The sequence below is a fragment of the Archocentrus centrarchus genome, chromosome 1 (assembly GCF_007364275.1).
Source record: "Archocentrus centrarchus isolate MPI-CPG fArcCen1 chromosome 1, fArcCen1, whole genome shotgun sequence".
NCBI lineage: Eukaryota > Metazoa > Chordata > Actinopteri > Cichliformes > Cichlidae > Archocentrus > Archocentrus centrarchus.
The window spans coordinates 14,719,056-14,736,750 of record NC_044346.1 but is presented as its reverse complement, the minus strand read 5'-3'; the positions used below and the strand labels follow the sequence as shown (position 1 = coordinate 14,736,750).

Here is a 17,695-nt window from a genome sequence, read left to right as displayed (position 1 = left end):
CATGTCAGGTATCATCGACTTTGCATTAAAGGAAAAACTATTCCAGCGGTAAATTTACATTTACTGAAATAAACCCAGTTTCTAACAGTAAAGTATGCCATCGACAGAGACACGCGAGATGACTGCAAATCTAATGCAATTCTGGTTGACCTGGATTTGGCACCCATGTTATGATTTTGTATTCGAACTAGCAACACCTATCATTTCTGAAGAGGTGAAGTAACTCTGCACTTCTTCCACAGTAGAGTGAGAATCCTCATGAGCATGTGCAGAGTAAGTTTAATCCCTCTCAGGGAGTGACTGGGAAAAGGACCGATGAAAAGACAAAAGCTATCTGTTACACTGCTTTCCTGATACTTATATATGAACTTATACTTACATATAATAACATAAAATAGTTACAGCGAAAGCCTTTTCATTAGACTGTGGCTTATTTGAGCCTTCAGCCGCATGCTGTCTCTCAGTTTATGCTACGATGATTGTTCAGCCATGATCAGTAACAAACTTTCCAGCTCACATTACATTTTCTTTTTTTTCAATGGTAAATAAGCCTCAGAAGTGAATTAATGCCTCGTGTTTTTAAACAACTGGCCCTATTACACAGCTGACACTGTTATGGTTGCCACGTCTGCAGGTCTGCTTTGCGGACGTCTGCGTGCCTGTCAACTAAACATGTGCCTGGACTTCAAGTGGACATCAGAGAAGTAGCGCGATGTCTCCCATCGCCTACTTGTTATACACAGTGTGGTCCACAGGTATTTTTAATTCTGTAAAAAATGTTGGCTGTACAAGCAGTACAGATCATTCATTTTGCCCAGATTGACAATGGCTGTTTCATATCTTCCTTTTTATTTTTCTTTGCACCTCATTCCTGAAGCACGAAGAATGTCATCCTCTGTTTACTCGCACAAAGCTGCACAGTAATATACCTCCTCAGGAGGAGTGGAAACCAGCACAACTGTTTTCTGGCTGAGAACATCAAAGCAAAGATCTCCCTCAGTCTTTGTCTGTCAGTCTATCCCTCCCCGTCTCGCAAAAACCTTCCTTCCCGCCAGACTCCCAGATTATGTGGAGCAGAGTGACAGATGTACTCCACAAACCTCCTCCCCCTCCGTGTTCCTCTTCCTCCCTGCGTCGGCTTTGTTCGCAAAAGGGGATGAACAACTGAGAGGGACAGCAGGCCGCAGTCTGGGTGGGCCAGATCTGCCACCATGGCGTGCCTCCCTGCCTGCCTCCACATTTCTCTGAATTCTTTTGTACATGCTGTCAGACGCTGAGGTTGGAGCTGGCATGAGCCTCAGCAAATCAAGAATGAGGATGCCAAACTTTCTGTGGACATAGCACTTCAGAAACAAGTGAAAGTGGTTTCGCTTTGCTCTAAATAGAAAGCCCCACATGAAAAGTAGCTGCAAACATAGGAATCTCATTACTGTGCCATATGATCAATAATTATGACTGACAGTCTTCTTTATTACAATTTTTATGACACTCACACTATATTAGACTGCCTATCAAATCCAGTACACACACTGACTGACTGCTAAGCTCATATTTCCATTAGCTTTTTAAACTGACAGTCATCATGATTTCTGCCGGGATGAAAAGTTTTATTGGCCGCACGTATTTCCAAATGTTCCTGTTAGCAGCCATCTAATAAATTAGCTTTACTTTGATTGATGCCACTTGGATGGCAAAGAATGCTAAAGAAATATGTGTTATACGATCTGAGTGACACCAACACAGAGTAGGTGCAGAGTAAGAGAATGACTCAGCAAATATTCTGTGCCAGCACAACATCACCATAACTTATTGAGGACATTACAGCCTCAGAATTTCCCTGCACCCGCATCCATTAACCGCACGATCTTCCTCAGATCATATTTACACTGCAGCACTGCCTGCACCATACATAGATGTAGTGGGATAGTGGGTCAGGCTGGAGATATCACTGGAGAGGAAGGTCAATATGAGGCTTTGAACTTCACCAGCATGATGCAAGGAAGAGCAACCTTCTAAGAATATCCTCATCAAGTGACAAGCTTCACATTATTGCCTTTCTTCATCAATCATCCAGTTCATATAAATACTGGGGAGATTCCAGGAAGCTGTGCTTACACTGTAAACCCAGATTTTGATTCCACTTAAAAATATTGAGTTCATATTACTTAAAATTACCTAGAATATGAACATAACTTGTTAATGCTGAGTAGACTGTACTTTTTGATGGTCTATCTTATTGTAATCATGTGTTTGAGTTCAAACAACTTAATATCATCAAGTTTTGCACCTGCTAAAAATCTAGTTTATACCAGTTTTAACAGATTGGACTAATGCGCAGCTGCATGGTGGCACGATGGATAGCAGTGCTCCCTCACAGGTATAATGCCATCTAGGAGGTCTGGGTTCAATTCCGTCTTGGCCCAGGCCTCTCGCTGTTTGGAATAGAAGATATTTGGTGTTTTTGTTTGGTTTTTGTTCACAACGCTCTCTCGTATAGTTTTTTTTATTGTTACATGGACAAATGTTATTTGTAAATGTTAATGTACCAGCATTCAGCAGGGCTGAGTTTTATCATGTTTATTTACCAAATTTAAACAGACACAGTTCAACACTGTAAAAAATATTTGTGTTACTGGGTCGTGTGGTGGTTAGCACTGCTGCCTCACAGCTAGAATAGCTATCTGATAGTCTGGGTTCAATTCCACCTTAGCCTGGGACTCTTGCTGTGTGGACTCATGTATGTTCTCCCTGTGTCTGTATAGGTTTCCTCCCACAATCTGAAGACATGCAGTTACTGGGGTTAGGTTAATTGGGCTCTCTAAATTGCCCACAGGTGTGAATGGTTGTCTGTGTCAGCCCCGCAACAGGCTGGAGACCTGTACGGGGTGTACCCTGCATCTTACTGCCTTGTCACCTGGGATAGGCTCCAGCCCCCACCACCCCCGCACAACCATGAAAAGGATAGGGGGAATTGATTGATCAAAAGATATTTTATTTTTTCATGAACTATAAAAGATAAGTTTGGTCAATTAGAACATACAATTTAGTTCAATTGGAAATGGAGTAGTGCTTACTTAACAGGCTGAGTTAAATGAACTGTTTCATTACTTAAAAAATTTAAGGCAACGAGTTACCTTGGTTTTTTTTAAGTAGATTCAACTTATCCGGGTTTACAGTGTAGTATTTAATGTCACTGGTTTTAAGTATGGTCTATTAAATCAAGAGGATGTCAAGCACAGATGTAAACAGAAAAAAAAGGGAGATCAGGTAAAATTTCTGGGGGTTTTTTTGTTTTTTTTAGAAGTAATAATAACTTTAATTATTCTTTCTGGACAGTTTCTATATATGCTATAAATCAACACATCAACGTGTCTGCATCGCAGCTTCTGTTCAGGACACTGAGAACATCTCTGCAGGAAGTTGCAAATAATTCGACAGGGCCCGAGAGCAGCACGCTCTTTGACCCCTGTCTGCCACACTTGTGCCATGGGTCACAGATCCTTGCAACTATTAAGTAAATCCAATGACATAACAAATGCAGATCATCATCTTTCACCAAAATATGTGCAAAATGATGAGGCAAAAAAAACCCAAAACAAACTTTGACCACATTTCTATGCAGATGTCAAATCATGCAGACAGTTCAAAAGTGAAAAAACAACAACAACAAACAAACAAACAAAAAAAACAACTAAACAAAACAACACTAATCTATAAATCTATAGTTTGTAAGGCTGTGCTGAGAGATACTTCAGACTAAAATGTCAGAACACAAAATTTTTTCTGGGGTGGAAAAATTGAGCCACTGTGAAAGTAGGCAAAAAAATATCACTTGAGACTGGCTCAGTCATCCTAATAAACTCCCATTTTAAAATGTGCCTTAGCTAATCCATTTAAAATTGGTTAAGAGATTTCACTTTAAACCAGAGTCATTTATGTATCAACAAACCGACAATCCAGCAAACCAGTGTCTCCATCTCTGTAGCAAAGTCAGTAGTGTGGGTAAAAAAAAAGGACATGGCACAGAGTTCAAGTAACTGAATTACAGCTTGGCAACAGCTTTGCCATATGGGAGCAGATAAGAATAACTGCTATAGCTATACATCATAACTCTGCACCCTAGAAGTCCCCCAACCACCATAAATCAAGAACGAAGATAAAGAACAAAAAGAGAAATAGACACTGAGAATGAGGGAATAGCAGAGTTTAGTGAAAGGGCCAAGGGGGAAACGTGAGAGGAAAGAGAAGTGATAAAAAGATGGAAACACGAGAAAAAAAGAAAAGCGAGACCCTGAAGGGCTCTCAGAGAAGGAGAAAGAGGAAGGAGGGTAAGTGAGAACAGGACGGGGTGTGGTGGAGGAGGACCGAGAGGCCTTAGCTTCTTCAAATCACGGGGGGCCCCGACAGTGGCACCATTAGCCAGTAAATCTCCTGGTGACTGTTGACACGAGTGACATGTAAGATCCCAAAACACTGTTAGGATGTTGAGGTGTAACAGGGCCATGTCAGTGTGCCTGAAGTCCACACACAGCAGGGTGCCCTTACTGTACTGAAGAAATGTGACAAAAGGCTTTAGCTTTTTTTTTTTTTTTTTTTTTAATATTTTTAGTTTATTTTCCTCAATTTCCCCATTCTCTTTTGTCTTGGTATTATTGCACCCTCTGGGGAGCTGCCCCTTCGGAGCAAGCACCTCCACAGTGGAAATCTGTGGGTTATCGGGCTATCTGAGATTGGGTTAGATTTCTGCAGAGCTGGGAGTGGGGTGACCGCAGGCTTTGAAAGGGGATCCCCCTGGAGCCTCCGCTCTCACGTACACACCTGTCTGCCTGGGATGCCACTTCACTTCTAGGCCCTACTCTGTCTGTGGCCATGGAGTCTGGAGTCTTGTAGGAAGTGCATTCCTCTCCCCAGCTCTGAATGATCACATAACATTCAACCCACCAGGGCCCATGATCCCCCTGCAGAGTTGGGACACTACATTGTTGCAATTGGAAAAAAGAAAAAAACAACCCAGAGACTGGCGTGAATGCAAAGCTTTTTGTTCTTTCTTTATCTTTTGCCTTATGTTAATAAAAAGAGTTTGACTTGCATTTGAGATTGGCAAGAATTTAAAGTTTTGTTGTTTTTTTTTTAAATTTGAAAACACTCCAAAATCTAAAGAGTTAAAAATGTATCTTTACATTTACAAGGTTTGTGTTCCAAAAACAGGTCTGACAGAAAGGGGTTCTTGCTTCGCCAGTGGCTTACTGGACACATTCCTGATGGACGAGGATATATGTGAGCTGTGTGTGTCACAACAGGTATTTATTGCTTCAGTATTCCACTCTTTGAATGGCTGTAAGGAATTCCAGACTTAGTCACTTGAATATAAGTTATTGCTTTTCAAACAGAAATTCCCAGCAAACAGACCAAACTTGGACCATAGTTTGTGCCTAAGATCACTGCCACAGTTTTGTTACTGTAAGTCTGGTACACTGGCTACTAATCATCTTGACTCTCTTCCTTCCAGCTGCTGCCAAAACAATTTTTACTTTTGTCACATTATCTTGCTCATGTACGAATGCTCAGCAATCAGATTTCTCCAGCAGAGATTTAAGTGTGGATCTCAGCTAGAAGTTTCAAGACCCAACATTACTAAGAATGAATGGGTTGAACGCAACATAACTGTTTTTTTTTTTATACCACAAACAAAATAGTATATCTTGAGTGAGCAAGGCACAATCTCCGGGAAAATGTACACTAAATTGCACACCACCAATTATGGCTCTTCAGCTAGCTAAAAGAAAAACGGTGGCTTGATATTCTCAGGTCAGACATTATGCTAGAGACAAGAAGATCCAAGAGAACTTTATTAAAAGAGAGAATGACCAAATTAGGGATCGGAAAGCAGTAAATCTCAGATTGTCTTTTGGCTGTTTTGTTTATTTGAGCCTTGCAAAGTGAAAAGCAAGAGCAGGTGTTCTTTTTACTAGACAAAGTGACCAATCAAGTGACGCTAGCCCGCTGGCTGTCTAGCTTTGTTAGCCAAGTTGGCAACTCGCTAGTTTTCTACCATAAGCCCAGCCAGCCCATACTGACATTGGTTTAGCTGCTGGTTTTAAGGAGACGGTCTCTTCTTCACTCAGCTGGTAATATAACTTCTGTTACTGCCTTCTAATACAGAACGTGCACAGTTGCATTAGTGGTCTGATCCATGTATAGTGGTATAGTGGTTGAACATGCTGACAACTTAAAATCACGTGTCAACAATCATTACGTTTTTCTCATATGATGTGTATATCTTTTTTGCCATCATCTTGTAGGATACTTCTTAAACTCAACAACTAGTGTCTTTAATCCATTGCTGAACTGCACAGCTGACTCCAAGGAGTGAAACGATTCAGCTGCCAGACGCAGAGAAGAAGAGTGGCAGTGAGGCTGGAAATAGGACAGTGGTGTGATGGTGTGGAGTTTCACTTAGCCGATTAGTTAAACATAAAAATATTAGTGTTTTGATGCAGAGTTGGCCATGTTTTTTTGGTTTTTGGCTTTAATTTATACCAGGGAGCTGTGAAATGGCACTTCATTGCAGGAATACATTTTTTTTTACTATTTACTGTGTATGTTCTTTTTTCAGTGTCCTCGAGTTAGCAGGGTAAATGTTGTGAAAATCTGCTTGTTACTGTGGACAGTAAAATTTGTCACAAAGATTTTGCATTTAGTACATGAGTGCTTGACAGACTGTACTCTTAGAGGGGATTTATATTTCAGTAACGCACATCCCAGAGATGCTCAAATGGACTGAACTCTGGGGAATTTGGAGGCCAAGTCAACACCTCAAACTTGCTGTTGTGGTCCTCAAATCATTCCTGAACACTTTACTTTGTGGCAGGGTGTGTTATCCTGCTGAAAGGGAATACCGTTTCCATTAAAGGGTGGAAATGGTATTCAGTTTGTTGTTCATGGTCTGCAGCAGTGCTTAGGTAGGTGGTACGTGTCAAAGTAACATGCACATCCAATTGGACGGCAGAACTGAAGGTTTCCCAGCAGAACATTGCCCAAAGCATCACACTGCTTCCGCCGGCTTGCCTTCTGCCCATAGTGCATCCTGGTGCCAGGTGTTCCTCAGGTAAGCGATGCACAGGAAAACATAATTCATCAGACCAGACCACCAGCAGTGGCAAACACTGCAGTTTTCCAGCAGTGGCAAACACTGCAGTTTTCCAGCAGTGAAAAACACTGCTCCGTGGTTCAGTTCTAATGCTCACATGCCCATTATTGACGTTTTCGTGGGGTGACAGGAGACAGCATGGGCACCCTGACTGGTCTGCTGCTATGCAGTCCCATGCACAACAAACTGCAATGCGCTGTGTATCCTGACACCTTTCTATAAGAACCAGCTGTTGCTCCCCACGTGTATCAGTGAGCCTTGGCCACCAGTGTTCACTGTCTCATTCTTGGGCCACTTTTGACAGATACTGACCACTGTAGCGCAGGAATACCCCACAAGAGCTGCAGTTTTGGAGATGTTCTGATCCAGTCACCTAGCCATCACAGTTTGGCCCATGTCAAACTCGATCTAATCCTTAAGCTTGCCCATTTTTCCTGCTTTTAACACATCAACTTTGAGGACAAAATGTTCACTTACTCCCTAATATATCCCACTCACTAACAGGTGCCATGATGAAGAGATAATCAGTGTTATCCACTTCACCTGTCAGTGGTCATAATGTTTTGCCTGATCGGTGTATATAGATGTGTGTAGAATGGCACAAATGAACTGGAGGCTGCGGAAACAAATCATAATAGAAATAAAAAAAAAACCTATATGCAGTATATATAAAAGACAAATAATAAATTTAGAATTCAAATATTTTTCACAATATATTGTGACAGCTCCCCCCCCCCCCCCCCCCCCCCCCCCCCCCCCACACACACACTGTTGCTGGTTTGCACATTACATGTTTAAGTCTGATTAAGATCTTAATGTACTGCATCAGCAGATACACGTACTTGCAGTTACATATGTACATGTATGCTTGCAACATTTGAGCCTGTGGGGCTCATAGAGGAATGCCAGACTGCTTCAGTTCTACATGAGCATATGCTAATTATCTGTGTGTGTATTCTTGACCTGCTCATAAAGAAGCATCACTAGAGAGCATGTAGTGGCAGGTATCTTTTAAAGGTTGCAAAGACCCTTAGGCAGCTTTCCATATCAGTGGAGAAGGGTATTTCTGGGGTGTAAGGCTGCATTCAGATTGTGTGTAATTGTGTAACACTTACTCAGCTTAGAAGTGGTAATGTCTAGGTACTGCAATGATTAAACTCAATTTAGGGTTAAAAATTTCAAATGTTTCCAAGGAGAACGCTGGTTTTGAAGGGCTGTGACTGCATCTAGATCTATTTTCATTAGTTTAAGCATTCATTATAATCAGCTTTAATAGCATTTTGGTGGTCTTTAAGCAAAGATTTCTATTTAACCTTATTCAGGTTAATGAAGTCACATTCATTGGCCTCAGGGAACAAACAAAAAAGTTTGTTCCCTGAGGCCAGTTTTAATGGATTATCTTGGGTGCTAATCTCCACTGACCTAGCACCGGTTCCCACACAAACAGCTCACCTACTTAGATTTATTAGCAGACAGCCTGGCCATCACTGCGCTCTCCACTCACATGCCCTTACATGTCCAGGATAAAGCCACGTCCCCCGGGGGTCACCTCTTCAACACTTCACATTAGCGATCCACCAGCTGGCTGAACTCGCTCTTATCTATTATCTCTTTGATCTTTTCCCGGATGCCTCTTTGTATTTGTGTATATGTATGTGTGCTTATGTATAGGCATGGTGAGGAGTGTACTGTAAGTGTATGTAATTAGCTTATCCATTAAGTGCAGTAATACATATATATATATATAAATATCTTGTCAGTTTCTTGAATGAATGAATGCCCTTTTACATGTGAACTGCAGTCATGTAGAAACATGGGTCTAGTTTTATGCCCCAGTATGCTCCACTGCACCTGGTTCAGCTGAACTGGCTGGAAGCTTAAATAAAGTGGCAAACAGAAAAAGGAGCGCTGAGCTAATTGAAGCCCTTGTGTTCCCTTCCTGTGGTAAAACCCACACTTACAGACAGAAATGCTTTGCTGTAGGCAGCTTATTAAATCACATGTGGAAGAATATCAGTCTACAGTTTACATTATAGGATTAAAGGACTTTTATCTCATCTATTTTGATTAATGTCAGAACTACTGATCCTCATTAAAAATAAATGATCACCTATATCACCCGCTGTCTAAGGGTAGGAGTTAATAAGTAGACATTAAGATGAGGCTAAATGTGGCAAACTCAGGTCCTCCTGGTTCTGTCTTTTTCTCAATTGAATACATAGAGGAGCGCGCATCTCCAAACAGCATAATTATAGACTGAACTTTCCCTGCAGCACTGATTGCATTTCTAAATCTTGTTTCATATTTTATAGCCAATGCTAAAATAGTAAAGCCCACCTGCTGCATTTTATCGCTTTGCATTTGCTATAAATATGTAATGCCGTCCGAGTAAATCTACACATGAGTTAGAGGTGACAAGCCAACAAGCGATTTTATTATGCTGTATTCCATCATCATGTCTGTACCGTGCATATCCGGTTCATTTAAGAGAATTCTTTAGGATAAACGACATCGACTGTCAGATTGTCAGGTCATATCTGCTGTGGATATAAATAATGTTTTTATAGTAAGGCAGAGTTACAGAAAGCCTGGGTGCTTCAGTCTTATGTCAGAGTAAGAGAGAGAGAAAATAGAGAAAAATTTAATAGATCTAATTGAAAATACAGGATTTATATATTTTGGATAATATTGGTTAAATGTTAAGAATCTTAGTCATGTCGCAGTTTTCTACAAATCACATGTCACATGCTTGCAGGGAATAGTGGATGTCAAAGAAAACACGTTTGTGAGACCTGTTATAAGAGGAACTGAATATATTATCATGTGTACCTATGCACGTTTCACTGTGTTGCTTCAAGCAGATGATGAAAGGTGACATTTGAAGGCCCAGAGAAGCGCCCCAAAGGAAAGGACTCTATTGTTCATTAACAATACAGTTGAGAGCATGTGGTAGTCTTTTACTTTTACTAACACACAGTCAGTGTTTGGCTTAAGTGCCCTTTGACCCCTGTCCTTTAAACCTGCTGCCCTTTCCAGTGGGGCGAACAGAGGTGGCGCCTCGGTACTGGGTGTCAGTCATGGCTAAATGCTTTAAGTCTTTGTGATGCAAACACTTAGGTCACTGACAGAGAGCAAGAAGTTTAAATTATAAGCAGCCATTAAAAGTCACACAAACGATGAGGAAAACCTTCATGCAAATGATTCTTCGGTAATGACCCCCCAGGTTGGCACCCCTGCACATGAGCATCAGATATTAGAGGGTTCCTACCATTGTCTTCAACTGTGAAGTAGAAGATATCACTGGTGGCGTTGCTCCCATCCAGCAGCACATAACAGATCTTCATGTCATTGATATCAGCTGTTTGCATGACAAATATAGAGAAACCGTTAGCCGAAATGATAACTGTGATGACCTAGCCACTTTTATGAGGTTTTAGTTACAGTCCTCAGCCTGTAGCTAAAATTAAACATGCCACATTATAAATGCAAAGTCAGAAAATGTAGTTTACAGAAATATATTTAAAATTATTTTATGGGGAATGTGATAGCTATTTTAGAATCAATACTGTTAGTATATATATGCAAATAACTGTTCTTAACTGCATATTATTTATTCACTTATAATTTTTTCCTCTAATTATAAAGAGATATTTTTCTGTTATACACATCCAGCAGCTACAACAATTATTTGGAGCTGTGTTTCTCTGCATCTTATGAAATTAGGTCTTTTAGGTCTGTTTTTGTCTGCAACAAATCCTGGGAAAATATTTGGACTTCTGTCAACATGATGCTAACACTCTGCTGTTTGGTGCTTAAAATTAAAACAGCAGTTGGAGTCATAAATTCAGAACAATTCAGGGTTTTCCTTTGTACTATACAAAGCCAATTAATCAAATATTAATTCTAAAAAAAATTATTAGTAAACCTTACATTAAAAAACACTGTTACAAAGTTTAATAGTGTGACATCAGCTTACCTTGTGTGAATGTCTTGATGCTGTCATTGCCCAGAGCGGTATTCATGATAAAGCCATGCAGTGGAGCCTCAGACACAGTGTACTTTAGGACCTTCTGGGGACTGTCTCGGTCCTCTGAACGAAGGACCTTGCTGGTGAACACAAAGCCCAGGTGTCCAGTTTGGAGGACTTTCAGTGAAGCAGCAGCCTTATTCACCACAATCTGGGGGACACCATTATCCACTGTATTGATATGAATGGTCATCATTTGGGGCTTTCGTGTCTCATAGTCAGTATTAGGGAAAATAAAAAAATCGGTATGGGTGCCATCAGTGACAGTGAAAGAGAAGCTGTCTTCACTGGTCTCAGTGCCATCGTGTTTATAGCTGATGAGGTTCTCATTCAGGTCCTGCTTGGTAAAGGTTGTAACTGGTTGGGTGTTGTTAAAAAGCAGCAGGCCGTGAACTGGCACTTGGGTGATTATAAAGCGCAGCAGGTGGTCTGGAGTGTCTCGATCTTCAGCCCTAAGTTCAAAAGGTGTGATGAGTTTGGATTCTCCCTCCTCCACAACCAGCTTGTTTATAGTTAAGACGGGTTTCTTATTATCCACATCGGTGATGGACACTCTGAAGGTTCGGAAGACAGGATTGTAACCATCTGTCACCTCAAACTCAAAGCTGTCCATTTTGATTTCATCATCAGAGGTGTGGATGTAGTAGATTTTGTTGCCAGCAAGCTGCAGTTGAGTGAAGGTGGAAATGGGAACACCTGGGAGGTCAGTACTCTCTAGGTGTCCTCTACTAGGCGCTCTTGTGATGCTAAAACTGAGATATTCATCAGGACTGTTGATGTCAGAGGTGCTGAGGAGGTCAGTGGTGAGAGTTACTTTTCCACCTTCTTTGAGAGTCACACCTTTGTTAATAACATCTGGATAAACCATATCAATGCTTCCAATGCTGATGTAAAAGTAACGGTCAATGAGTGGATTTATACCATCGGTGACGTCAAATTTCAGCAGGTCACGGATTCCCTCTTGGCCTGTGTGTACATACTGAATGAGTTGTTTATCAATTTCATCCTGTGTGAAATTCATTCCCAGGGTGATATTTCCTAAAACATCACCAAATTTATTGATACGCTGAAGGTAGCCCTGGCCAGGGCCATATCGCACAACATACGTTAATCCTTTGTCTTCAGAGTCGAGATCTGTTGCCTTTAAAACCCTGTTGCTAATCACTTTTGTCTCTCCGATCTCAACATCAAGGCCATCGTTGATAGCCATTCTTGGTGTCTCATCATCAACTGGAATAACCACAATAGGAACTGTTTTTTCCACTTTGTGTTTTCCATCAGATAGCCTGATTTCAAAGCTATCTTCTTTGGTCTCAGAGTCATCATGCTCATAGACAATGTTGGATGCTTCTTTGATCTGTTCCAAGTTGAACTTCTCCACAGGGATGGTGCCAGTGCTGAGCTGCTGAACTATTGTGCCATGCTTGGGGGGTATGATGATCTCAAAGTGCAGTTCATTCTCAGGGATGTCAGCATCAGCTGCATTCAGAATAGGTGTGTCAATGACCAGACTCATGCCCTCCATTACCACAAACTCACGGATGAAAATCTCAGGTTTCTCATCATTGGCTGGAATGATGACTATGGGGAAGAAGTGGCGTTCAGAGAAGTTAATACCATCTGAGCAGCGGAATGTGAAACGATCTTCCACGGGTTCAACCCCTTTGTGGATGCTTTGGACATAGTAGATATGGCCTAGGGCAACATCTTTAATGGAAAAGGCAGTGATGGCCATCCCAACTCTTGATTTCTCTGAGCCTGCAGCTGGTGAGATGTTCTCCACGTAACCAGATGTTGGTTGGACGATAATGGTGCACAAGATATCATCACTGATGGTGTCAGCATCTTCAGCTTTAATATGGTTCAGAGTAATGACATTCTTCTCCCCTTCTACTACGACAAACTGCTCCCCAACACTGACAACAGGTGGAATGCTGTCAACAGGAAGGATTGTGACATGGACTGTCACACCTTGGATCTTATTGCCACCAATGACCCACTGCTCTGACATATCAGACAAAGTAAGATTGAAGGAGTCATGCTCTTTGACCGGACCTATTTCACCAGATGTATGAGCATACACAACCACCCCATTAATTATGTCCTCCTGGGTAAATCTCTCAGCAGTAGCACCATTAACCAGTATTTCACCAAGTCTTGGAGGCTCTTCAACAATAAAAGTGAGCATGAGGTCATCTGTGTCTTCATCACGGCCCTGAATGACGTTACTTGTAATCTCCGTGGCTCCATTTTCCAGTACATCTATGGAGGCTCCAAGCAGGCCGGATGGGAGCATAATCATTGGGATTTCATCATCAACTGGCTCGACTGTGATCCTGATGGTAATGGGTACCTCGTGGAAACCATCACTTACAGAAAGTTTGATGACATCAGTGAGAGATTCGTGTCCTCCGTGGATGTAAGTTAGACGACCGTTTGTGATGTCTTCGAGCACAAATGTTTCACCATTTGACATATCAATCCCTAAATACTGCAGCTGCCCATACTGGGGAATCTGGGTCACTGTGAAGATGATATTGTCATCATCTGTATCTGTGTCAGTGGCGTGCAGCTCCTTCCTGGTAATGACATATGTACTTCTTTCCAAAACAGTGAACCCTGTGTTGGTTATAAGTGGAGGTTTGTTGTCTACTGGCTGTAGGAAAATGGTGAAAAGTCCATTTGCTGTGTTACCAGCTGTGTCTTCCACAATAAATGTGAACTGAGACACTTTTGGAGTGATGCCCAGTTCCTGGTCTGGAGGCTTATAAGCTACTTTGTGGTGATTAACCTGGGCTTGTGTAAACTCTGTAATTACAGTGTCAGGGCTGTCAGTCAGTACAATTTCACCCAAAGGGGCTGGATTGTTCTCATCTGTATCAGTTGGGGGCTTAGTGATGGTGTACTTCAGATCTCTGTCATCTGAATCTAGATCAGTATAACACAAGTATTTCTTCCTGAAGTATGTGAGCTCATATTCCTGGACTGTCATGTGAAGGGTGGTGCCTGGAAAAAGCTCTGGGGCAAGGTCATCAACAGGATGGATTTTGATCGTGAATGTGTGCTCGCCTGATTGATTGGGAGGGTCGTTATCATCCTGGACCCGGAATACAAAGTGATCAGTCACAGTGGTGGTGCTGTGGGGTCCGATGTGACGATAGAAAAGCTTTCCATCAAGAATATCCTGCTGAAACCACTCAGTCACCACCTGCTCAAACATCTCATCTGTCTCGCTGAACTTCCACAGAGATGGCTCAGGTGGTAGCTCTGCTTGCCTAAGCAGGAGTTGCCCTACAGTGGAGTATGGTGCTTCCATGATAAACTTAATAGTGGAGTCTTCAGAATCAATGTCTGTTGCACTTAGGATGAAAGGAGAGAGCTGCATAATTTCATTCTTGAACAGCACCAAGCCAGTGTTTGCATTAATAATAGGGGGCTCATCATCAGTAGGAGCAATGGTGATGGGGAACAAAAATTCCACTTCATTACTGCCATCAGTCATTCTAAAAATAATGTTGTCGCTATAGGTGTCGCTGCCATCATGCTGGTACACAACAATGGCAGTGTCTAGATCAGCGGGTGTGAAGAATTTCCTGCGTGTGCCGAGCACAGTAAGGTCTCCGTGCTTTAAACCATCAACAACTGTGATTCTCACATCTTCCAGGTTATCCTCATCACTAATTTCTAAATTCTGAGAGCTGGAGAGCGCCCTGGACTGCCCTTCAAACAATAGCTGACCTGTATTTTTGGTTGCAACCGGAGCCAGTGTATTCATAGGCTTTACCACAATCATAAAAGCAAATGGATCAGACACCGCACCATCAGTATCTACAATTTCAAACTCTAGCTGAAAAATCCTCTCTTTTTCCGAGTCCTCTGAGGGTGGCTTATAAGCTATTTTAAGATCTTTGATATCCCTCTGATGGAAGGAGGTGATAGGCAGGTTCTGATCATCTGTGCTGATGATATAACCCTGCTGAGGGTTAAGTGGAGCAGTAATGTTGAAGATTAAGTCATCTGGGTGAGATTCAACATCTTCAGCTGCCAGCATGTCACTTGTAATAGCTGTCATCACAAACTGATCAACCTCCATCATCATCATAGCTACAAAGCTGGGTTTGGGAGAAGTGTTCTCTGCACCTTCTCTGATTCTAACCATCATTTGGAAATGCTCTTGCATTATGGTGCTGCCTTCATTATCCTGTAGCTCTACCATCATTGGAATATAGTCTCTATTTGGTGAGTTGGTTTTAGCAGTATGCTTGTAGCGAATACCCTGCTTCACAAACTCATCACAGTCAGTCATCTGACCATTGGAAGGGTTGTTCAAAAGAGTGCCATACCTGGGAAGACCTCCTGCGCCGACCAGAGTGGTGATCTTACACTGTGTGACACCATCCTCAACGGAAAACTCCAGACCCTTTTTGTCAATAGGATTGCTCTCTCCATTGAGCTTTTCAACATTAAGGGGCATATTCCTGGTGAGGATCTCAAGCTGTTGGAAAACCACCTCGACTTCCAACATGAAGGGGACAATGACTGTATCTGTGTGGGAGTCATAACGAAGCTGTAGCTTCACACGATCCTTACTGGGGCTCCTGGATCCAAAATGTGTGTATTTCACTTCTTCCATTCCAAACAAACAGGGAAACCTTTTAGGGGTCAGCATCCCCGGCTTCTGGGCCAGTGGATCATTGTCCAGGACTGTAATGTGGCAGCGGTCACCAGGCTGTACTTCTGTTACCAGGTCATTCACAGGGTCCAGAAACACAGAACGCCCAAAAGGCACCCTGATTCCATTGTTAGCAACAATTATATCATCTTCATTAGGTCCAGGCCTGTGGTGATAGAGGTGAGCTGAATCAAAAGGCCCTGCATATACTGAGGCACAGCAGAAGCTGAGAGACAAAGCCAAAAGCAGGCATCTCCAGAATGCACTCTTTTTACAAAGTTCAAAACTTTGCAGACAACCAGCCATTTCTACTGCTAGCTGCCTTGCAATTTAGTTAAAACAAGTGAGCAGCAGCAGCAGGCTGATTCCTCTTAAGTAAGGAAGAAAGCATTAAAAAAAAGAAAAAAGTAAAGAAACTTTGGGCCAGTTGGAATCTGCCCTCTGTGTGTTTCTCTGTTTCTGGTGTGGCCACACAGACACAAGTGTGGTGAATGCTGCAGAGCTGTGCAGGTGAATGAAACAGTAGACTGTGACTTGCATAGGCTCCTCCTTCTGTCAGAGCAGGGAGGGGAGCCTCCGGCCCCCAAGGCTAATTTAAGAAAGACCATTGGACAAGACTGCCCCAAACAACACTTACCCTTCTCCTCTTCTCTCACTAAAAAAGGGTGTTGGGGTAGGAGTGTGGGCGTAGGGGATAAAATCCAAAGCAAAGAAACTAGTTTTATTAAGTGTGCATATGAAAATGTACTAGGATCCAAACCAGTTGTTAAAGCTATGAATTAAAGCTAAGAAATAAACAGTAATTCTCTTTGATAATAAAATTTCTGATTCTTTATCTGTTTTATTGTTTTTTTAAAGTTATTTTGAAGTCAGTAACATCTTCTGATGTTTGATCACTGCTTTATTTGTAAGGGCGTGAATTATATGTAAATGAAACAATCCCTTATTAAAGTACCATGAAGGATGGATTAAGAGAATGCAATGTGATATACCCAAACAAATTAAGATTATATACAAGCCGAACTAGTCAGCAGGGATTCAGACACTTAAGTAACAACAACACGATCCGCAGCCAGAGGTCTGCCTGTGTGAAATGATGATGTGTGAAAATGTTTCTGTTCTTCTCCTGACTTAGAGTGCCCCGAAGGTCACCTCACTTTCAGCTCCAGAGGCGCCATTTATCCCAAACATGGGGACAATAACTTGGTATTAGTTGGCAGGACAGGTGTTGGAAACTGTTTGGTCTCACACACATGTAGAAAACATAATACAGCTCAAAATATGCTGTATTATGTTTTTCTCCTTTTCTCCTTTGGTAGCTGATTATTGCACCTAAGATACCTGTGATGGAAATAAATACATAAAATGCTGCATAAATATAGTGCTGGATGTCTCTGGCTTCATTTCATACAAATATTGCCACCATTTCTTGCAAGGCTTAGTTGCAGAGCAAGGGGCTTGTAATAACTTCAATTGGATGGCTGTGTGTTTTGAAGTTAAATAAGATTTAAATCAGGGAAAGTCCCCTCCTCTATGACTACAGCATCTACATATTTCATGCAACTGAATGCTGCTGTTTGATAAAAACCCGGTGTGCAAATTATAGTTTCAACAGAATGAGTAGGTGAGGAAAATTTGACATTCTTTTGCTGCAGTGACAAAGCAGAGCACGGACGCATAAAGCAGTCGTACTGGATGCAGTGAGAATGTGAGAATGTGTATTCAGTATGCTGCACAAGGTCATGTTAAGATAAAAATACCTAGTCGCCTTTTATGGGTCATCTTTTAAGTTGAGCCTGACACTTGATGAAGTGATCCACGTGCAACACTTGAACATTTTCACACT

At 41.8% G+C, this 17,695-nt stretch overlaps 1 protein-coding gene across 1 annotated transcript in view; it reads right to left on the bottom strand.

Moving 5' to 3' along the window:
- The window catches only part of frem3 (Fras1 related extracellular matrix 3), a 43,112-nt gene extending 26,957 nt beyond the window's left edge, over positions 1-16,155 (bottom strand). The window contains exons 1-2 of the mRNA XM_030721962.1: positions 11,127-16,155; positions 10,419-10,508 (exon numbers count right to left, since the gene is read on the bottom strand). Coding sequence (XP_030577822.1) covers positions 10,419-10,508; positions 11,127-16,155 — 5,119 coding nt within the window. The remainder of the gene's footprint in view (positions 1-10,418; positions 10,509-11,126) is intronic.
- Between the last annotated feature and the right edge of the window lie 1,540 nt (positions 16,156-17,695).